General features: G+C 42.6%; 1 protein-coding gene across 2 annotated transcripts; it reads left to right on the top strand.

Annotated features, from left to right (window-relative positions):
- Positions 1 to 1,578: 1,578 nt before the first annotated feature.
- Positions 1,579 to 22,693, top strand: LOC139286451 (synaptic vesicle glycoprotein 2B-like). Of its 2 annotated transcripts, XM_070907250.1 has the most exons (16): positions 1,579 to 1,814; positions 2,828 to 2,830; positions 3,603 to 3,620; positions 4,705 to 4,925; positions 7,571 to 7,751; positions 9,154 to 9,305; positions 9,920 to 10,053; positions 10,334 to 10,423; positions 10,795 to 10,908; positions 16,013 to 16,101; positions 16,365 to 16,449; positions 16,614 to 16,702; positions 18,873 to 19,006; positions 21,394 to 21,594; positions 22,137 to 22,296; positions 22,510 to 22,693. In XM_070907250.1, the coding sequence occupies exons 1-16, from the start codon at positions 1,579 to 1,581 to the stop codon at positions 22,691 to 22,693; spliced, it is 2,091 nt and encodes a 696-aa protein (XP_070763351.1). The 2 variants fall into 2 exon arrangements, with proteins under 2 accessions (XP_070763351.1, XP_070763352.1); XM_070907251.1 differs by lacking the exons at positions 2,828 to 2,830; positions 3,603 to 3,620.
- Positions 22,694 to 23,870: the final 1,177 nt, after the last annotated feature.

Raw genomic sequence — 23,870 nt, forward strand, 5'->3', positions numbered from 1 at the left:
AAGGGAAAAGAAAAGGAAGACGAGTTATTGTTCGAGTGACTCCAGTCAGATCGTACCTTGTTGGGACGTTTTCAAGGATCCACGAGGTCGGAAAGATTATAGCAGTGTGACTTGCTTCCCACTCGGATCAGAAGTGAAGAAGGAAGGAGTGGTACGGAGTGTCAGTAGAGGCGAAGTCATTTCGGGATGTTGAAATGTGCGCGAGGCAAGAAAAGTGACTCCAGAAAAAGGGGTGAAGGTTTGACTTTTAAAGGGGAAACGCTGGAGAGAGTGAATCTTGAGTATGCGTGTTACCAGGTGAGGCCATACGTGGACATGTTGCTGCAGTATGTAGAGGAGTCAGAAGTAGGGGTGGGAATCACCAGAGGTCCCACGATACAATATCATCAAAATACTTAAGTCACGATACTATGTAATTTATCAAATAAATGAAGTGGAGTAAAAATGACAATGTTTGTCTCAAAAATGTAATGGAGTAGAAGTCTATTAAGAAAATCAAAATACTCAATTAAAATACAAGTACCTCAAAATTATACCTAAATTGGGATGGCCACCTCTGATCATATTACATCTTTAAATGTTGGTAATGATGTTGGTACTGATGCTAATACTGGATAGCTGGACTGGACGAATCTAACTAAGGAGGACATGAATAGATATTCCGACTTGTTAAACAATATTGAACTGCCCGGGGATGCTCTGATGTGTTGTAATATGAACTGTAAAAACCCTCATCACGATATTTAACTATGTCTCATGTATGACAACATGCATAACGTTAAACCTGGACGGAATAATTTTGCTGCTGAGCAACATGCCGCAGCTAGAGAAGCTTTTAAACTCTGGTCAGATTCAGAAAGGTCTACACAGGGGTCAAAAAACGTACCAATATAAGATTTAAATATGCCTTGCTTTATTTGTCAGGGAGGGACCTTTATCTCATCATATCTAAACAGCCTATGACCAGCATTGGCTTCATATATTGGCCTATATTCATCATCTGCCTTGACAGGACAGTTATTTTGCTTAGTGTGGTACAACATTTCAAGCGGACATTGCTCTGGTTGAACAAGATTGTGTGTGTTGTAGTGCATGATTTCTTTTGAGCGTAAACTAACCTGAAATTGTCTGTTTTCAGGGGTGAAAAACGGAAACTAGATCTAAGGACTCTGGAGTCACCACCAGCGCTGCCACAACAACTACAACCAGGAACTGAGACAGACACACAGTACTACACAGAGACGTTCCATCTTGAGCTAATATTTTCAGAATATCTTCTCTTATCTGAGTGGGTCATATTGTGACGTAAGATGTGAAAAACATTATTCACTATTAACTTTAAACGCCTGTGAGAGTCACTGTAACTAATGACTGTGGCATTAGTAGTTTTGCTTGATTTGCAGTTTTAGGCTAATTAACATTAACAACAGTCATGCTTAACTAAAATCAAACTGCAAAGTTATCTTAATTACTTATTTCTGAAATTTAACACCGGACTAGACATAACTAAAAAGCAAAGCAAAAGCCCTCTACAGGCTGTAAAATTAGCTATTAGCCTAGCAGGCCTAGTAAGCCAAGATGGCTGACCCCTACCAAAACAACATATACCACCAAGCAGGGGGTGACGGCGATGGGACTTACAGAGAAGGTGTTGGCCGTGATGGATATGGTTACCAGGCAGACTACCCTCCCCAGGAAGAGGACGCAGCGAGCGATGTCACCGAAGGACACGATGAAGAGGATCAGATGTACGAAGGAGAATATCAAGGGATACCACATCCTGACGAGATGAAGGCTGCGCAGAGAGCCGCACAGTGAGACGCAGCATATTTCTTTTTGTTGTAAATGTACCAGAAACGATAGAACAATGCAACAGTATGGCCACAGACTGACACTTTTTTAGTCTCCTCACTGTAGGCCCCAACTTTCTCAAACAACAGCCTTTTCTTCACCTTCACAGACCCCCCCCCACGCTTGGTCCCCACCTTCTGAACATGGAAAGTAGGGGTACTGAGGGAAGTGTCAAGTTCTCAGGGCAAAATTTTGTCAACTTCTATAATCCGTGTTAGCCTCGAATTCTGGTCCAACTTCAGGATAAAGTAAATAAGATTGGCTCCCCTTGTCATCTGGGTTGGTGATTTTAATGCTCATAACCCCTTGTGGGGAAGTCAGAAAAGTGATGCAAATGGTCTTGTAATTGAGGAACGTCAGACCAATTTCAAATACATTCTTTTCAAATGACTTGTTTAGCAAGAGTTGGGGAATGGAATGTCCTGGGGGACAACTCAATGGGTAGTGCTCACTTTCCTGTTCTGAGCCAGTTTGGAAGGTCCCTAATTATGAATCCTGGGAAGTTAAAAGATTTGATTTTGCCATAGCAAAATGGGACAAGTTTGAGCAGGGCACTGCAGAAGGCTTAGGGGAAGTCAATAGCACTGGATCAATAGATGAATATAATGATTCTTTAAATGAAATGATCTTGAGCGTTGCTTCAGAGACAGTACCTTATAGAGAGGCCCCCCAAGGATCAGGTTATTGTTCCATGGTGGAATAGGGACTGTGAATAGGCAGTGAGGAAGAGAAAGCAAGCATTTAGAGGCTTACATAAAAACCCTAGTCAGGCAAATGCTATTTATTATAAGTAAAGCAAAGGTGAAATGTTTGAAAATTTGTAGGACACTGGGACGCTCCAGTCAGGCAGAAATGGTCCAGAATCCATAAAATGTCTGGAAAGGTTGTTAAGACAACAATGCTAGTTCTGAATGATGGTTGCCCTGAGGCAGTAAATAGTAAAGGAAAAGCAGATATGTATGTTAAGATTTTTTAGGATGTTCATAATTCTAAGTCTAAAATGAAGCCAAAATATCCCTGATACAGCCGCTGCCATCTTGCGCTGGCGACGTCTTTTGAAGCCACACTCTTGGCTCTCTCTTGTATTTGTAGAACTGTTGACAGCTGTGCTCGCAGATCAGCTGGCGTCAGGCCAGAGATATAGCCCTAAGCTACTGCACACGCTCCATATTCTGGCTTTATAAAGGACTACACAGCGAAAATTAAGGGAATTCATCAAAACTCAGTCAAAAGTTTCCACTCCTACCAAACACACACAAGGAGTGGAGGGGGTGAGCATTTACTTCTGGTTACTATGTTAATAATAAAGAATTACCTAGTATCTCTGGCTGCTGTGGTGGGTGATGCGGACGTAACTGTGTTGGATGTGAAGGCAGGAAAAACCATAGAAGCAGAGGGAACTGTTGAGGTAGAGGCAGAGGGAACCATGGAGGGAACTGTTGAGGAACCATGGAGGGAACTGTTGAGGTAGAGGCAGAGGGAACCATAGAGGGAACTGTTGAGGAACCATGGAGGGAACTGTTGAGGCAGAGGCAGAGGGAACCATGGAGGGAACTGTTGAGGAACCATGAAGGGAACTGTTGAGGTAGAGGCAGACGGAACCATGGAGGGAACTGTTGAGGTAAAGGCAACGGGAACCATGGAGGGAACTGTTGAGGAACCATGGAGGGAACTGTTGAGGTAGAGGCAGAGGGAACCATGGAGGGAACTGTTGAGGAACCATGGAGGGAACTGTTGAGGTAGAGGCAAAGGGAACCACGGAGGGAACTGTTGAGGAACCATGGAGGGAACTGTTGAGGTAGAGGCAGAGGGAACCACAGAGGGAACTGTTGAGGAACCATGGAGGGAACTGTTGAGGTAGAGGCAGAGGGAACCATGGAGGGAACTGTTGAGGAACCATGGAGGGAACTGTTGAGGTAGAGGCAGAGGGAACCATGGAGGGAACTGTTGAGGTAGAAGAAACTATAGCAGTAGAGGGAACAATGGAGGTGGAGGGCACTTTAGCTGACACCAGCTGGTGTTACATTGCGAAAAGCCTCCTGATGAAGACGAAAGGAAATGAATGTCTTACATTGATTCTTGCATTTTGACAGTAATGGCGATGTTTATCTAAATGGCATTAAGTCATTTGGTCAAGAATTGACAATGATGTAGAGCTGTAGAGTATAGCCCTGCCACCCACAGCTGCAGGGGAGACCTGTTGCCTTCTGAGGACAGGGGATGTGCGTCCCAGGTGTCAGAGAAGAACTTGAGGTGCCAGTTAAGCCTCGGCAGCATCACAAAGTGGAGACACACGATGCTGACATCATTGTTTGGGTCAAGGGCTCCAATGTCTTCGAGGTATCGGAATGCAGCACTGTTTCCATTCAGTGGGGATGCAGAATGTAATTATGAAGCAACAGCCCATCCTTTGCTTTAACCCGATGCCACAATGACCCTTTGTAGCGTTCAATTTAAGTTCTTTTAGTTCATTCTGCTGTCTTTGTGATTTATAATGTTTTATTTTTATGGCTTTTAACTCTGTTTCTTTCTCTTTGTGTTTAATATCTTTCGTTTTTTTTTTTTTAATTGTAAATCACATTGTACCTGTGTTTTAAAAAGGTTTTTTATAAATTATTTTACATTCAGTGACAGAGGCCAGAGGGCATTGATTGTGGTTGCGGAGTAGTCTGCAGGGCTTCAGGTTTAGGACTTTTTATTCAGGTTTAGCTGAAGGAAGGCTTTTGACATCCAGGATTTTACATCCTCGATGCAACTTTGGCAGGTGTCAGCACTGCATGGATCTTTTTTTCAGTGTTAACAAACACATTTTTTCCCTCTTTTATGACATCTCTTTCTCTTCCTATGTCCCAGGGCTAAAGCAGCCGGCAGTGCAGTCTCTGAACTACAGGAGTTGTCTGAACAATACGAGGACATCATGGAGGACTGCGGGCACGGAAAGTTCCAGTGGACGCTTTTCTTGGTGCTAGGCCTGGCTTTGATGGCTGATGGAGTCGAATGTTTTGTGGTTGCTTTCGCTCTCCCATCTGCGGAAAAGGATATGTGTCTGTCCAACGCGGAGAAAGGAATGTTGGGTAAGTGGGGTTTCTTTGTGGGAAGTACAATTCTGTGGTGGACGAAGAATTAGTGCTTGTCCACTAGTGACGTAGGGATGCACTGACTGTCACAGGTTGGTAGTATATTCCATCAGGGTACATAATGGTAGACTGGTAGACCATCAAGTCAGCTTGTTGCCTTGATGATTTACTATTATTTTGAATGGACAAAAAAAAAGGCTCGTTGTCAGGTGGCTTGAATTTCTTCTTAATTCCCACTGTGCACATGCACATTCTTGAAAGATAGACCTTAATAGGAGGAAAGAGCAGCACCTACTTTGTATATAGAGATATATAGAGGTTTAAGATATGCTTTTGCATTGTGTTGGTGGTACCAGTGTTCAATGGTTTCCGCATTACATCTATACAGAAGTTTAGGACCCAAGTCACATAAAAAACGTACCCATCTATCCACAGATAGTGGTACCAGCTATTTGTCCGAAATCAATTCATTTTTGACACAAAGAAAGACGTTTGATGTCCTCACTTGATGACATATTTACAGTATTATTGTCCAGCGACCCCACACATGCCCCGAGTCCGTACTGTAAAGTCAAAGTAAAGGATATGATGGGTACTTGAGACAAGCTGATACTTTAAAGTTTAGGACTTGGAATCACTATTGGCGAAATTTCTGATAACAGTTACTAATGTTGATATGATGGCCGATGAAGTAGAGGCCAAACTGGATCGCTTTTGCTCAGCCCTATCTGTGTTGATTCTCAAACTCATTGTATTGACTAAATTATATATAAATATTGACGTTTAAAGCATCACAGCTCATTGAATCAGGACCCGGGAAATATGACATGCATCGAATCAGAATGTTGCTGCTAATACACAGCACATATGACACTATTGAGTTCCCACCCTCAGTGCAAGGACATGTCTCTGACTTTCCTGACCAACTCCAGAATCCCATATCAAGCATATAAAGTCATAATTAATGTTTTGCTAAATCTAGACCAATTTATATTGTGGGGTCTCTCTACAAATGTAATGTTAGTCAAGGCGTATTTCAAAAGCTCCTTCTCTAGACAGAATGCCACAACAATAATGCTGATTCTCTAACTTCCACTGTATTCCTAAAAAAGGAAATTCTGTGACTATCCCCGTCTCAAAAATCAAAATTAAAGGAATTGTGTGACAGCTGGGAATTCTGTGTTACAAAGATGTGATGCCTTTAAGACCTCTCACCTGGGAGATAAGTGATGTATGCTCTTTGGAAATGTGCCGTATCTGCCGTATACAGTATGGTGGTCCACCTTTAGCCGGACTTGCAGCCCAAATTTTTTTTTTAACAGCACTCCTAAAAGACAATAAAGTAGTAGTAACATAGTGATGTCCTGAAGACTGGGACAAACTGCGTGAAGATCGCAAACCATTATGTCTTTAGCATAGCATTTAGCCTACTGAACATAAAAGTCATTGCCATGATAAGACAAGATCTTGTTTGGGGGACTCCGGCTAACGGACCCCACTGTATGTAAGCATGGCATACCTGACTTGAGATCAAGATCTAACATGGAGTCAAGTCAAACTCACCACTCTGCTGTTCTGAAACCAGAAACACTGCTGTTTGTCCCGGTGTCCTCCCCTGCCCAGGTGTTGTACGTTGTACTGCCCAGTGAGGTGCGCCTGGCCTGGACCTGGAAGATCCTAACCCAGCACCAAGAGGGGAGGGATTCTTGTGTGCCTTTTGATTGTCGTTATTTAGTGTCTTGGCTGTTTGTATTTATTCACGTAATAAATCCCATGGCTTTGGTTGTTTTAAAGGTGTCTCACAGATTGGGTGGGTGGTGGAGTCGCCAAAGGTTGGGACGTAACACTAATTAACAGCAGTTGGTTCTACTTTGACGCTTTTTTTTTTTTTTTTTTTGTTCTTTGTCAAGCTAACGAACACAGAAACTCAACAGTTCCTGCACAGATGTTTCACATTAAAAGCCCTGATATTAGCAAACAATACAAAAATGGATAATGTGATTAGTATTGTAATTCAAAATAACTGCCCAAATAATTGTCATGAAAACAAGTTCACGTTTCGCAAGTCGTGTCATTTTTAGCAGTTTTTTTCTTCGTCGCTAAAACGAATGATGACTACACCAGACGGTTCACATCAAATCCACTTTGCAGCCCGTGTGCAGGCTTGATACATGCAGTGTCCGCAACGTGTTTTACAAGATTTATGATCTTTATTGTCATTGTCTTCCATTATAATAATCAGACGTTATTACAAACTGTTATTGGATCGTTACACGCAATGTGGATGTTTTTGATAATGTTTGAAGCTCTCAGCAAATCCTCAAATTGCTCCCGTTGTCTAATCGGCTAACGGGCACTGAGGAGGCAGGAATGAAGCCGTCAGCAGAATGCGTGTCTGCCATTGACATTCCCAATTGTTAACAGTTGTACCTGATATGTGTTGAAACACGTCTGAAAATCACGTGGAACGGTAATGCCATTTAAAGAGGGGACCTGTATTGACCTCTACTTGCGGCCAGAGGAAGCTGCGACATGAACGTACGCACATTAGCCGTTCAGGGCGTTCCAACACTAAGGTGTCAAACAAAAGCCAGTGGACTGATGCGAGCTCAAACTCCGTTTCTCTCTCTCTCTCTGTGCAGGTCTGGTGGTCTTTCTGAGCATGATGGTGGGTGCATTCTTGTGGGGCGGCCTGGCGGACAAAGTTGGCCGCCGGCGTTGTCTGATCATGGCATTGGCTATAAACTGCATCTTTGCCTTCTTATCTTCATTCGCCCACAGCTACGGCTTCTTCCTCTTCTTCAGGCTGCTGTCTGGCTTTGGGTAAACACTCACTAATGCACACGCGCTTACTTCCTTTTAGTAAGGCGACAGGTTCATTGTTTTTCGACTGAAACAGTTTGTGACACTTTGGCATTTGTAATAAGTCATATAAGAAATATATTCAGATTAAAAGTCTAGTTACAGGCTTTTTTTCCCGTAACTTTCAGTCACATTTAGCTGCGTTCATTAGGGGATGGAGTCCAAATGTACGGCATCATAAAATCAACCAGGTGTCTAAAGAAAGAAATTTTGATATTTTGTTGATATATATATATATATATATATCAGGAACTACTCTTCAGGTATTTGGAGGTTGTTCAGTTTGTCTAAAACGGCTTGTTTCAGACAGAGGGGGGAACTGGGGGGCTGCAGAAAGGGCCGGGACAAGATACATAAGGACTTTTTTGAACTGTGAATCATGCAAAGCTTCTCTAGTGGAGACCCAGAATGAAAATATAGAGCTGAAATGAGCAGAACCTTTAAACTCTCTTAGGAGCTACACATCAGTGTTACCTTGATGGCCATGTTTTCTCAAAGCTGTACTGAGCGAGGTTTTAAAATGGAAAACAGGCAAACTGAATCAACCTAAATCACAAGGAGCAGCAGCAAAGAAAAGTGTCCCCATCTCCTCCACCTGAGACACTGCATTGCTAGCTTATGCACCGTCGCCTAAACAACAGCGTTCCATTTCAACATGCAACCGACCCGCCTGAGAAATTATTGATTAGCCACCAAAAGTATGTGATGAATTATTCATCTTTATTTATTATTATTATCTTTATTTATTTAAGCAGTTCTATTTTCTGTAAAAAAAAAATTATTAATTAATTAAAAAAACGCCCTCTCCACATTGCCAGTGATACAACTGCGAAAGGTGACAATAATTCTACAGAATTCTAAGAAAGTTTATAAAAATTATTTTTTGATTTTTGATTTTTTCATTTCATTTTTTTTTCTAAAACAGTCAAATTTAGAAAAAAAAAAACAATTCCTCTTTCATCCCTTAAAAACTGTTGATGATACGATGACAAACCTGCAGAATAGTTTGCTTTCACCTTCCTGGGTACTTAAGTGACTGTGTAGCATTTCCTATTACGGCACTGTTTGTATTCAACTGGTCTTTCAAAGTACCACGGAATGTTTTCAGCCATTAATGCAGTTGTTTTTTTAATATGGAGATCATATTACAAATCAACCCTCCACACATTCCAGAGTCTGGTTAGGTGTGTCATTGGTGTTTCATCTCAGAATAACTGTAGCACACAACATCATCTGCATATTTCTTTTTTCTGTCTGAGCGGTCAGTGAAATCTATTTCTTCTTACACAGTAATTATTAGTTAGTAATTACAAATCTCTTTCTCTCTGTCTTTTCCTTATTTTCCTCATTATGTCTCTCTCAGTATCGGTGGCACAGTGCCGATTGTGTACACGTACTTCTCCGAATTTCTTCAGATGGACAAGAGGGGCGAGCACCTGTCGTGGCTGTGTATGTTCTGGATGATCGGTGGGATCTACGCCTCGTTCACTGCTTGGGGAATCATACCCAGATACGGTACGTACTTGAATACAGTCCGAACACTGTACAGCATTCCTTTCATGCTGCTTGTGAGCTTGTTTCTCAACCGTGCGGTTGGACCCCACGTGGAATCACTTCAGGTGCGGACAGAAATTAAAAAGACGTGTAACTGATATGCGGACATTTGATATAATGACATTTGCTAGGATTCTGAAACTAAGCAAAATATAAACGAGATATGTTGGAAATGTATAATCATTACGACGTAATCAACACAGGCCTTCCTTCATGCACATAACACAAAATAATGCCACGCTCCAATAATTTGGCATTCAAAACGCGAAGGGTATTGGCCAAAAAGATAGAGGCCCAGTGACAGCGCTGGCTTAGGTTAACAACATCAGTGTTGTTAGTACATTGGGTGCAGTGACGCAACTCCCTGCATTTCTCTGTGGGGTGTGGAGGGCCTTTAATTCTCAGCTTTATCGGTCGGTTGTCGCATACCTCTAATATATCAAAGCAAAGCAGGTTTCATGCCAGGAATCCAAAATCTTGAAACACGAGGAGTTTGAATGTCGTGAACGTCAAGGGAATGAATGGTGTCATATGTATAACAATGTGTGTGTGTGTGTGTGTGTGTGTGTGTACAGGCTGGGGGTTCAGTATGGGCACAGAGTTCCAGTTCCACAGCTGGTGGGTGTTCATCCTAGCTGCAGCCCTTCCCGCCATCGCCTCTCTGGTTGGACTCACCTACATGCCCGAGAGCCCCCGCTTCCTCCTCGAGGTGAGGCACACGCAGACATGTTTTCAATGGACTTCTGCTCCCCTGCACTTCTGGTTCTGTGGGCTTCATTCAACCTGAACCATCCTGACCAAAGAATGTCAAACCAAATTCAATTCAATCTTTGGGGGTGTACCATGTCGGCCTTGCAATATGCTTTACGTGCACGAACCCAAAGTTCAAAGTTCGCTGCTTCTAACTGATGGTGATCAGAGAATGCGGTCGAATGTACAATATGTACGATTTTTTTTCTTTTGTCTGTGTTTGTGTGTGTGTTGAGAAGAATGGCAAGCACGATGAGGCATGGATGATCCTGAAGCAGGTCCATGACACCAACTGGAGGGCAAAGGGGAAACCAGAAAAAGTCTTTACTGTGAGTACATGTAGCCAACCCGATATGCATGTAATAGATATATGAATCAAATATGAACAGATGCACAGTGAAGAGATACATGATAATAGATAGATTTTGCAGTAATAGTGGCGGATGAACTCCATTTAACTGCTTCAGTTTCAGGGTTAGGTTTTTTTTTTTCCTTGCTTGAGATGAGGGAAGAAAACAATTAAAGGGAAAATGAAAAGGGAATAAAAAGGTAGGGTGCAGGAGCTGAATCAAAAAAGCTTGTGAACCAATAGACAAAAGCGTATACTGACGTCAAAAGAATTTCACTTGTGTTCAGGAGAAGCCGCTTGGACGAAGATCAGATGTTCATTTCCATTTTCCTTTTCTTTCATCCTTTTCAGGTGACTCACATCAAAGTGCCTAAGACAGCGGAGGATGAGATTATTGAGATTCAGAATGCCACAGGAACAGCTGTACAACGATGGGCTGTACGCTCACTAACACTCTGCAAAGGGGTATGCATTGACAAGAACGGGTGGTTAAGGCTGTCAGGACTGAGGCCTCAGAGGAGGGTGGATGCGGGTTAATTTTTTTCCCTCCAGAGTCCCAAAGACTGGCTGACCACAAGATTCACTGTGTGTACATTTTTGCACCCCCGGTGGCAATAGAGCGCTGCAGGAATGAGTCCTAAAACCCGGAAGTGAGTCAAGTAGTCAGTGGGTTTTTGGTTAGATGCCTTAACACAAGCTTAAGAGATTTACACGTTTTTTTCTACTAAATAAAATACGTCACTAAAACGTGTAAGTATTATAAACTTTTGTTTTGCCACAGAGCTTATTTTCTGCAAGAATCCAAAATCCCCTGGAACAATCCCATTGGCTTTTTGTTGAGGGAACCTGGGCGACGCTAACTTTTGGGTTTACCTAAAAGAAATACGTCATCCCTGCAGCGCTCTATATCGCTTTGGACTGGGTCATTATTTTCAGAATCAGAATCAGAATCAATACTTTGTGGATCCCCGGGGGGGGAATTATACAGTTACCGGTGCTCCCATTCAAGAGTAGAAAGTAGCATCAATTCAGAAATGAGAGTATGTACAAAAATAAGATATAAAAAATAATTAAATTCAGTTCAATTCAATTTTATTTATATAGCGCCATATCACACCAAAAGTCATCTCATGACACTTTACAAATAGAGCAGGTCTAGACCGACTCTTTATGATGTTATTACAGAGACCCAACAGTTCCCACCATGAGACAGCACTTTGGAGACAGTGGCGAGGAAAAACTTCCTTTTAAGAGGCAGAAACCTCGAGCAGAACCAGACTCTAGGTGGGGGGTCATCTGCTTTGACCAGTTGGGTTTGAGAGAGAGGGGGGGGGGGGGGGGGGGGGGGGCAGACAGACAGAGATGTATGGCAGCACCAGCAGTAGCCATAGCAGCTATAATTATAATAATAATGGAAATATGACTGATAATAGTAGTTACAGCTGCGCCACCACGCTGCCCATGGTTAGCACTGTCGCACGGGAGGTAAAGCTGGTTAGAGCAGGTTGGGGGTTCGATCCCCGGCTGCCCCCGTCATGTCGAAGTGTCCTTGAGCAAGACACTGAACCCTAAGTTGCATGGCAGCTCGGTCGGCATCGGTGTGTGAATGGGTGAATGAGACTTAGCTGTAAAGCACTTTGGGAAGGTTGAAAAGCGCTAAATAAGTGAGATCATTCATTCATTTAATAAGAACTGAAATATGATTAATAATAGCAATAACAGCTTTAATAGTAACTACGACTAAACATAATAACTGTAGTGATGAGAGTCAGGCAGGCCCATGGCGGCAGCAGCCAGGCGTACCAGGACCACAATCCACAGCAACCTGCGAGACGAGAAAGACTCCGGGAAGATATAAAGTTAGTAACATGCATTGGAGGGAGATGAATGTGTAAAGATGGAGAGGGAGAGGAGGAAAGCTCAGTGCATCATGGGAAGTCCCCCAGCAGTGTAGGCCTATAGCAGCATAACTAGGGGCTGGTCCAGGCAGGCCTGAGCCAGCCCTTAACTATAAGCGTTATCAAAAAGCAAAGTTTTAAGCCTACTCTTAAAAGTAGAGAGTGTGTCTGCCTCCCGGGACCCAAACTGGGAGCCGATTCCACAGGAGAGGAGCTCGATAGCTGAAGGCTCTGGCTCCTGTTCTGCTTTTGGAGACTCTAGGAACCACAAGCAACCCTGCATTCTGGGAGCGCAGTGCTCTAGTGGGGTAACAGGGTACTATGAGCTCTTTAAGACATGATGGTGCCTGACCAGTAAGAGCTTTGTAGGTCAGGAGAAGGATTTTAAACTCTATTCTGGATTTTACAGGGAAACAGTGCAGCGAAGCTAATACAGGAGAAATATGATCTCTTTTCCTGGTTCAGTACACGTGCCGCAGCATTCTGGATCAGCTGGAGAGTCCTCAGGGACTTATTGGGACAGCCTGATAATAAGGAATTGCAATAATCCAGCCGAGACGTAACAAATGCATGGACTAATTTTTCTGCATCTGTTTGAGACAGGATCTTCCTGATTTTTGCAATGTTACGGAGGTGAAAGAAGGCAGTCCTTGAAGTTTGTTTTACGTGGGAGTGAAAGGACATGTTCTGATCAAAGACAACTCCCAGATTCCTCACGGTGGCGCTGGAGGCCAGGGCAATGCCATCTAGGGTAACAATATCCTTAGATACTGTGTTTCTGAGGTGTTCAGGGCCAAGAACAATAACTTCTGTCTTGTCTGAGTTCAACATCAGATAATTACAGGTCATCCAGGTCTTTATGTCCTTAAGGCATGCTTGGAGCTTGGCTAACTGATAAGGTTCTTCTGGCTTGATCGATAAATATAGCTGGGTATCATCCGCATAGCAATGAAACTGTATGGAGTGTTTTCTAATGATATCCCCTAAAGGAAGCATATATAAGGTGAATAGTATTGGTCCAAGCACAGAACCTTATGGCTGACTTTGGCGTACATGGAGGATTCATCGTTAACGTGTACAAACTGAGCTAGCTTAGTGGTCAATGGTGTCGAATGCAGCACTAAGATCTAACAAAACAAGTATAGAGACAAGTCCTTTGTCTGATGCAGTTAGAAGGTCATTTGTAACTTTCACCAGTGCTGTCTCTGTGCTATGATGAGCTCTGAAACCTGACTGAAAGTCCTCAAGCAACTTATTGTCATGTAGAAAGTCACACAGCTGGTTGGCGACTGCTTTCGCACAAATCAACGCCACCCATGTTTTTGTTGTATTCAGCTACAACAGCTGGTCTTGGCACAGTAACATGACGCTTCTCTTTTGTTGACCATCTCATGCAGCTGTCCTGAGGCTCTATCCCATGGACAGTGGAGGCCATCAGGACTGCCTTATTATCCTGCCACTTTGTCACAGCAACCTCGGATGGTTTTCTGACAACCATTTCAGATTTACCTCTTCCTTGATTTTGTAGTTTTCTGTCATCTGACATCTTCGATTTGCATGGTGCAGGGGTTCTATTCTTCATAATGGTCCCTGTTCCCAGGAGACCATTTGCTTTCAAGCTATCCAGTCGCTTGATGGAGGTGAAATACCTGTCAAAGTACAGGTGTGTTCCTCTTGGAAGAGATTGTGCCATCCGAGCGACTGCAGTCCCTCCGATTCCAAGTTGCTGGTCAGTGAACGTATTCTTGCCCTTGTAAACCTCAAAATCCTGTACCAGACCATTGGGACTGGCAAGGACAAATACTTTCAGTCCTGTGGGGTTTGGTTTCCCAGGCACAAACTGCCGTACAGGACACCGGCCTGTGAACGGAATCATCTGCTCATCTACAAAGGCCTTCCCTGGCCGGGGCAGATTGAGGCAGCCTTGTTGCACTCTGTTTAAGAGAGGTCTCACCTTCCAGAGGGGATCACTCTTCTTCTCCTCATCAGAGACATCAAGGTCATTTGTGACTTTGATTGACTGTCTGACCTTGAAGAATCTGTCTAGACTCATTGCATTAGCTATAACTGGGACCCTTGTCTTTGCCGCCCAGTACATCCGGACCCTAGGTTATCCCAGGCATGCCATGTACATAGACATGCCAAAGAAGGTTTTCAGCTCCTCTGGTGTGGTCTTTAGACTTCCTCCAGTGATGAACACCTCACGGTTGTTTGCGTGTTCTGACATTTCATTAAAAACTTGGTCATCGATGTATTGTTGGAAGTAGTCTGTGGGCTTCCAATTCTGATGGTTGTGTCCGGTGTTGTCATTAGAATTGCTGTCTTCGACAACGGGGTTGAAACTTAGGTGATAAAGAAAGGAGAGGTATAAGTTGAATGCACTTTTAGCAAATGTGTTATTAAATATGTAAATCAACAGGGTCAATAATTTGATGTATTACAAATGGAGGTTAGTAAGTCCTGATGTCCAACACAAAGGACATTGAATAAAATGTTTTGAAAGGGTTAAAAGTACTGTGACTTTTTAAAAATCTTACTAAATGGAAGCCAAGACTTTTATTTTAAAGAAACAACTCAACAGAAACATGATGACTTACCTCTCTTGTTGGCATAAAATGTGGAAGCTGAAATTCCTGCCATTTTGAAAAGACAGCGCATGTGCTGTGTTGGCCCCCACCCCCACAACTGGGCCATCAAAGGAGAGCCCATAGTGTCCTCTTAAAGGGACAGTATGATTCAGATAGATTCTATAAATTATGCATGACTCAGAGGTCTCAGACTCATGTCCCCCACAGAGGGCAAATATGAATTGCCGGGTGTCAGGAGTTTAGGTCTAGAGTTCAACAGGCTTGAGTCAAAGATGGCTGCAACTCCACCTCCTCGGCCGGTGCCTTGAGGGATGTGGGTATTACTATGACTGGGCGGAGTGGATCAATTTGATTAACTGATATTAACTCATTTACTAATACAGCTTCAGATGACAGAGATCTGATGTTTAACAATCCACACATCATTTTCCTTCTGTTTTGGCCTATAGCAGTGGTGGTCTTAATTTTTATAAATTTTTTGTCAATGACTCCTCTCCTGTTTACTTTTGATTTAATTAGTTTAAGAGGTGGGGGGGGGGGCAGACACAGTCATTATGGGGTTTTGGGTAACTGCTCTAATGGAAACGCAGAGGAAGCGTGTAGGACTGCGACTCTGCCTCCTGGTCTGGACTCTGGGTTGTCACAGTTTTGGTTCACTAATAAAGTGCAAATAAGAAATAAACAATATACACATTTACAATATTTAAGTGGAAAAAAAACAAAGACTTGACACACAAAACAATGCGCAATTCCATTGGAATGAATTTGCTGTTTTAAATGGTAGTGTGACTTGGACTTTATTCTGTCCATCTACATGTAAGAAAATGAAACACTGTGATATGTCATTTTGCAACCTCCTGTCTAAAACAATGATGCAAATCAACTCAAAATGGTCAAGCTTGAGGCCATTTTCTTATTTCCCGAAACCATAAGACAGAGGTTTTCAGAGGGGGGTTGGGATTAATGAATGTAAACTCTGCATAACTGTAAAACATGCCCTTATTTTGGAATTCTGTCGTGAAGAGGGAGCAAATAGCCAGTAGCACTTCTTGGTTCACCGCTGTATATACATATTTGTCCCAGGTGTTGAGGAACGTAGCGTCGCTCCTGTCGGCAGAGCTGAGGTGGGCTACGCTCTTCATGGCCATCATCTGGTTCTGCATGGCTTTCAGGTCAGTTCACGATGTCATGTAATTCCACCATCATGCAGGAGTGATAGAAATCATGGGGCGATAGGGATGTGACAAGCGACAACATAGCTAGATTTAAACCAGGCATGTCACAATTACATGGTAGGTGTCTCAGACTAGTGGTCCACAAAGGACACCCCAAAGACCAAGGACATTTTAGAAATAAAAAACATACCAGTTACATTCTGGTTGTTTTATGCACCTTTTTGTGATTCAGCCTCCTCTCGATCTCCATTTTGTCACAGTTACTATGGTCTGTCCGTATGGTTCCCCGACATGATCAAACGCCTTCAGTACGAGGAGTACAAGGAGTACGAGTCCAAGGTCAAGGTAAAGCGAACAACAATTCATGCAACTCAGATACACACAGACAATCCTGTCCTGCTCTGGTGACGGCAAGGGAGTTTGATCTCAGCTGAGAAGCATATTCATGGTTTGGTTGAAAAGATACCTGCCCAGAAAACGGATTAATGTTGTTTTTTATCTCTGTTTAGGTGTTTCATAAAGAGCGAGTGGAGAACTTCCATTTTAACTTTTCTTTAAAGAACCAGATCCACGTGGAAGGGGAATACATCCATGACAAGTGAGTCTCCCGGTGTCTCAGCTCCTGGACACAAAGCAAACAGACAGATTTACTGCATACGTGCATGTGCCGTACTTTAATATTCCATAGTTTCCTCCGTCTTTACTGACGGAATTTAGATCACGTGGACAAATTGTGTTGTTTTCATTGTCTCTTTAGAAGCTTACAAAGTAAGCATGTCTATGAAAGTTTGATTTCTTTTATATGTAAAGCAATTATATGTTCAGTGTCATAACGTAGCCATTTTGGGCCTAGTGGTAAATTGTCAGTGAATATTATGGAAGGATCTTCACTTCCTCCGAAAACCATCAATTGTGTTGCTCGCCAGAAACTATATTATATATATGACCACTTCCCTGGCATTTTTCTCTATTCATTGTGATATTGTGAATCTAGCGAAGCTATCGCACTTTCTATTGTTTCGTTGCTCAGCTCTCAATAGTTAAGCACAACAGAACCAACCTCATTCGATTTTTTTTTTTAAAGCGGTCAGAATTGTGATGACAGTCACGGCCTTGTCTTTTAAGACGGCACTACTTTCCATTTACTGTTTTAGAAAACTTCAACAACAAAAAAAATCACCAACACTTCGCCCCATTGAACACAAGTGTTGGTATTAGGTCTGTCAATCATTTCATTCACAGCCATGTTGTTATCAGAAACTGTTTTACATGCTTTGTTTTGTCCTACGTGAAACCCATGACAACATTAGCTTTATGTCTGCAGGTAAACACTCTATTACCTGTTACATGCTAATGATCAGAACAAAACCTGAGGATAGATGATGATAGTGAACCTTGGAAGGTTTATGAAGGCTTCACACTTTCATTTTACCACTATCTTCGGGTTCTATAAACAGTATATTTTATTTTGTATGCATACGCTAGATGTTTATTATCCAGGTGGGTGAAATTAGTAAAGATACACCTCCTGGTTTTGTTTCAGAACCCCCAAATCCTATATGCTCCTCATCAGCTCGGTGTTTTAAAACTCTGAAGACGGCACACAGCAACGCTACCTTGGGTGTTACGTCGGGTGTTTACCGCTCACCGCCGTTTCAAGAAGTTGCAACTCTAACCTGGTTTTGCCTCTGATCTTTCGATGCACAGCCAATGAGATGGCAGCGTTCCGTGACATAACCTGAAAGGGATCCCTTCTTCCAGCAGGGAAAACAAAAGAAATGGCTCTTTGGCCGTAATTCTCACTTCAACAGTTAAGACACTCAAATACTGGCATACTGTCGATAAAATAAAACAAGCAGCGCTCAGGCACTTTGACATTATGCTTCAACTCTGTATTCTCTACAACAGAGTATGGTTGCGTGTCTGCAGCTATAAACACTGCACACTGTAGCATCAGGGTACGCGGGGCACCGCTGGGCCGACCCGGAACCACCGTTCGACGCTTACCAACGCTTCAAATGACTTAAATGGCTTAAAAAGGTGGAAGAGAGCCCACTGGTTATAGTTAAGGACTTGTCTAAATATATCAAAATAAGTTTTAGTAATGTAGAAAATGGCGGCCATGGAGGGAGGCACGGCTCTTGATGACACCTCTAAATGTTATGTGAAAACTTATTACAATATTAGGTTGCAGGAACACCTTACACATTGTCTAGAGTAATAACGTCAAAAACAAACCAACAGCATATCATCATGAGGGGTGGGGGCAAAAACCGCCTCTACAGTTGCATGCACTTTTGCGCCCCGTGTTGAATGGTGAGCTAGGTGAAAACTTGGAGCTGCTATTGGGTTCTATAACAAAATGAGGGAGTGCATCTTTAAGAAACGCTTCACCTCTGCAAAAGATGGTTTTTGCAGATATACAGTGTGATACGCTATTGTGTATTATTTGACTTCTATGATTTTTTTTGCAGAATTAAAACAGACATGGCGGGCTTTAACTTTAAATTTAACATGGAAAGTACAATTAATTAATTGAATATATGGTATTACCATGGAGATGATCATTACACTATTTTACACCAACGCACTGTCCACACCAATGCTTATTTCCATGGGAGTATTGTCAGTGGTGGCCATCTTGGATTTACCACAGCTGAGCCCACTCTGTCCACTCTGATTCTGCACTGCCGCAACAATAGAAGTGAGACTCCCATGTTTTCTTTGTCTGTCGGTTTGTGTGTGCGTGTCCCATCCCATCGCCATAGGTTCATCAGTATAGAGATGAAGTCAGTCACGTTTAAGGACTCGCTGTTTGAAGACTGTCGCTTTGAGGACATCAAGTTCACAGACACAGTATTTGAGAACTGCACCTTCCGCTCCACAGTCTTCTATAACACAGGTAGGTTCAGCTGGAGCAGGGGGTTCGGAAGAATGACGCAGCTCCGGTGCAGAAAACGAGAGTGCATGCAGGTTAGGGGTTAAATGTTTAGGTAGGTTATGCCAAAAGCTTTACTCGCCCTTCGCTGTCCAGCGATGGGGTTCCGTGGACCTCACTTGAGTCCGAAATATATTTTCATCGGCTCCCACCTTTACCTCGTTTGTCTGTACATGGGTTTCCAAGTGGGCCCCATGTGAGCCATCGTTCTCAGGGTCCATTATTGTGCCAGTTGTTAGGAGAGTAACAAAAAGGCAGCATCCTACTCAGTATGAAGCACGATATGAAACTGTGTCACTACAAGACATGTCATATTGACACCGCATTGCAAAGTCACAATACTTGATATCTATAACCTATACCGACGATGGGCTACTGAGGCAATACAGTGTTTAATAGTACAATTTACAAAAGGAAAATATCTCTGGCTGGTGTTTTTCCCTCATCCAGCACGACACTTTGTCTTCGTAGCTAGTTCTTTAATTCTTCCGGAAGACCCCTCCCGTTGACCAGTTCATGGGAACCAGTAACATTTAAAAGACGATTCAGCTTACAGTTGGCTCAAATCAGTTCTCTCTGGTTGTTTCAAATCAAGTTTTTTACTGGGTGTCCCACAACGACCAATACGATCAACGATAGACTATATGCATTTTCAATCGTTATGGAGATTATGGAGATGGCTCCACAATCCAATGTAAGACAGTAGGAAGATAATCGCAGGATAGGTTAGCTTTAAAAGTCCAACTCTGAACTAGTTTCCAGTATTATGCGACTCGTGCAAAACAAAACAAACCGAAGTTACATAGACACATTCCTCTGAGCAGGGGTGGAAGCAACGAATTACATTTACTAACTCACTTTTTGTGTACTTTTTTGAGCATTTTCAGTCATTTTACTTTTACTTAATTACTTTTTAATCGCAGGCATTGTACTTCACTACTTTTGAGTCACATCCATTACAGAGTAAGAACAAAAAGTCACGACAAACACGTGTGAGGCGATGCGCCGCACTCAGCTTCAATTGATTTGCCACAAACTTGACGCTGTTTCTTCTCATAACTCTGAAATCTAAACACACGGATGTCATACAGTACACACCTCGTCACAATCAGCGGAATTCACTGTCTACAGTGGCGCTAGGATCTTGGATGTCCATCAAGGACAGACGTCCAGAACTCTGTTTATAAATCATGTATTATCATGTATTATCATTTAATACAGATTTCTTCTGTATCAAGTAATCCAGGTGATTGTTGTCTACAGTGCAAACAGGAACCGCTTGTAGCCAAAACAGCAAGACTTTCATGATGCGGGTTTGCCCAAATGTAAACGAACAGGCTATTGGCTAATAAACATGGAGTATACTTCTGAACACTAGTATATTTAGCTTGAGGTTCAATACTCAGACATCCGTTGAGGTTCATCCTTGATGACTTTTTCAGTGGACCTCAAACTAAAATATATTTTCATCTGCACCTCCCTCCATTGCATGAACAATATCTTTTTTTTTTTAATGATACAAAAAAAAAAAAAAAGCATCGTCCGCAGGTGATTATTGATGGATGTTCAGCATTGTCTATTTACGGTTGCAGGGGTTTGGTGCCGCCGCAGATAAGCTTTAGGAAGTTACGTGATATAGTATAAAGAGCAACAAAGTCTCTTCTCATCTTTACCTTAGTGAATATGTGTAACTGGTTCTTAGTTCAATGAGTTCGTTCAACAGTATCAAATTCAGGATGTTGACCCAAAGCTTCGCATTCTTCATGGAGAAATTGCACATCACAACAATCAATTAGTGCGCGTTAGATTTCGCATTACAAAGTCAGTTTCTTTATTCTTGTATGAGTTCTTGATGAACAGAGTCTGCATCTGTCCAAGTCCTGGAATGCAGGAGTGTTAGCAGTTTTCAGACTGGTCCTGTCCTAAATTAGCCAATTGTCACTTAACTTCCATTAGCATCCAGTCTTGAGGTCTATTCTATGACCCAGATGTCATCTAAAGACAGGGTGTTTGGGGAAAGTTCATCGTTGAGTCTGAAGAGATCCAAGACCCAGAGAGGCCAGTTGGACAACACTTGAGGGAAGGTTCATTCCTTCACAGTGAAAGGGGTAGCATTGTTCATCGCCACCGTCCTCATCACCCTGCGCAATGATGCAATAAAATAACCATAAAACCCAATGACCAAGCACCAGATGACTTCTGTTCAACTTGAGTTTAAAATGATCCCAGTCATGATCCAGTGGGAAAATATCGGAGGTAAAGAATGTAGAGAGTACAAAATATCAGCAACAGAGAAGGCTCAGCGAAGTGAGTTCCATCTTACGCTTACATTGTCTCCCTGTTATCTGCAGACCTGTGGGAGGAGACGTTCGTCGACTGTAAGATGGAGAACACCACGTTTAAGCACAATAAACACGGCTGCCACCTGGACGCCGATGAGGAGAACGACATTCTCATTTACCTTGTCAGCTTCCTGGGCAGTCTGGCTGTGTTGCCCGGCAACATCATCTCAGCCCTCTTCATGGAGAAGATCGGCAGGGTCAAGATCATAGGTGGTTTTTGGAAGTTTGTTGCCCTTCACTGATGATTGTTGACGAGTTATTTTTTTTTACGTAAGGACAATAATCCATGCATGAATTTTACAATGTCGTGGTCGTGGCCAAGTTATCAGAAAGAGTGAGGGTTGAAATATCCATTTGAGAGTTCTTGCAATACTTGCAATTGAAAAATTTGTCATAATACCCAGTTCAGGGCTTACAGAATGAAGTTCACCCCTGTCCTTTGTAAACTTTGTAAATTGGACTGGTGTGCTTCCTAAAAACCCCACATATACTTTGGCTGTAGCCCATGTTCAGTACTGCATACAGTATACGGAGACCGTACTTAGTTCGGAGCATGTTGAACGAACAGTAACACATGGGTCGCAATTGAAATGCAGGGGTTTTAAGTTGTTATTGAGGCTTAATGTGCTACTTACGTTTGGGTTTTTTTGCATCAGTGAGGAAACAAAGTGTTCTATATATATATATATATATATATGTTACATACAGTGAGACTCTACAGTATTCAGTATTGGGTTTCTGTGATCCCTCAGGTGGCTCCATGCTCATTTCAGCAGGCTGTACCTTCTTCCTGTTCCTGAGCTTCAACCAATCGGCGATCATTGCCCTGCAGTGTCTGTTCTGCGGCGTCAGCGCAGGCGCATGGAATGGCATCGAGGTGGTGACCGTGGAGCTGTACCCTGCTTCTAAAAGGTACCACACTTTACCGTCACAGCTGCGTCGATAATCCTTACTTTTTTATAACGTATGTGTTGGATACAGTTTTAGCGCACAAATGTATTGTACAAACTTCGGCCTGACAAAAAAAAAATGTCACATTTAAAGATCTTCTGAATCAAAGAGAGAGTTTCAGTTGTCGATAAAGTGGTCTTCTAAAGCCCATAATGCCTTGTCTCCGTCTCTCAGGGCCACAGCATTTGGCGTGCTTAACGCTCTGTGTAAGCTGGCGGCGGTGCTCGGCAGCTCCATCTTCAGCAGCTTCGTGGGCATCACCAAAGCCGTCCCCATCCTGCTGTCCTTCACTGCGCTGGCGTGTGGCGGCCTGGTGGCCCTCAAGCTGCCTGACACACGAGAGAAAATCCTCCAGTGAGGTCACTTGAGAACCGGAGGGTGGGATCGAGAGAGGCCGAAACATCTCCTGCTTAATATTACACCTACTAAATGTAAAATGCCAAGCGCTCATTTTTTTTTTTTTCAATTTCATTTTGTAAAAGGTTTCAGATTGGTTGGAAGGGCTGGGGTCTTTCCACTACTGGTGGCAAATAAAGGGGTTTAGGTGTACGCAGGTTTTGGTGTTCAGAAACGAGGCTGACACTGAGAAAATGTGTATTTCTGTTCAGGAAAGTGTGATGCAACGAATCTGTTAAGACACACTGGATTAACTAACCACATGATGGTGATGTGAGCGAGGAATAATGTCCCTGTGTGTGTGTGTGTGTGAATCCTCTTCTTCTCGTCTTTCCACCGGTAGTTCCATGCATGACGGGGAATAATGTCAGAAGCCAGCCAACTTTATCAAATAACCGCCTGTGTGTTGTAATTATGAAAGCGCCTGGTGGAAGTTTGGAATCCTCGGACATTGAAGTTTCCCCTCTTTCTTTGTGTGCCGCATATACTCAAAAACACTGTTCTTGCAATGTTGTCATTTACAGATGTCATTTACAACTAATGGCCCCGTTCATCTTGTCCAATTGTCGGTTAAGACACTTGTCTCCTTGTTTTGTACTATACATATCTGTATCTGTAGTCCGTTATCAGGAAATCAACTCGCAGAAGCTTTCATTAAAGTATTCTATTTAAAAAAAACAACAACAAAATAATAACTTTCAAAATAGGATAAACCTTTTTTTTTTAATATTTACGGCAACACTTTCAGACCTCTGTGTGGGTGCCCACCCACAACAGTGGCTGGCTCACATCAGACTGGGGAAAAAAAATGGGGAGGACGGGAGGAAAAACCAACCCAATGTGACGAACTGGCAGTAAAGATAGAGTAACAGAATCATTTCATATAGTACCACAGTAGAAAATAAATGATACTGATAATGAACTACTTTAAAAACACATCACTAAAACATTTACATTTGGACTTGACTTAGCGGTGTGTAGTTTTTTTTTTTTTTAACCTTTATTCAGTAAAGTGATCCCATGATCCTTCAAATAACTTCAATAACCAAATCCACACAGTCCTCCAGGGCTTCTACAACAAGTTAGCTGTAACTGCTAACGCTGGCTCGCAATTGCTCGGTTTAAAAAAAAAAAAGGGA

The sequence above is a fragment of the Enoplosus armatus genome, chromosome 6 (genome assembly GCF_043641665.1).
Source record: "Enoplosus armatus isolate fEnoArm2 chromosome 6, fEnoArm2.hap1, whole genome shotgun sequence".
NCBI classification, from domain to species: Eukaryota; Metazoa; Chordata; class Actinopteri; order Centrarchiformes; family Enoplosidae; genus Enoplosus; species Enoplosus armatus.

What these genes read in the sequence shown, in the direction of transcription:
- LOC139286451 (XM_070907250.1), top strand. Translation starts at nt 1,579, where the DNA reads ATGGCTGACCCCTACCAAAACAACATATACCACCAAGCAGGGGGTGAC. An exon ending in CGCGGAGAAAGGAATGTTGG is followed by an intron (nt 4,926 to 7,570) that starts GTAAGTGGGGTT and finishes CTCTCTGTGCAG; the next exon opens with GTCTGGTGGTCTTTCTGAGC. An exon ending in CACAGTCTTCTATAACACAG is followed by an intron (nt 19,007 to 21,393) that starts GTAGGTTCAGCT and finishes TGTTATCTGCAG; the next exon opens with ACCTGTGGGAGGAGACGTTC.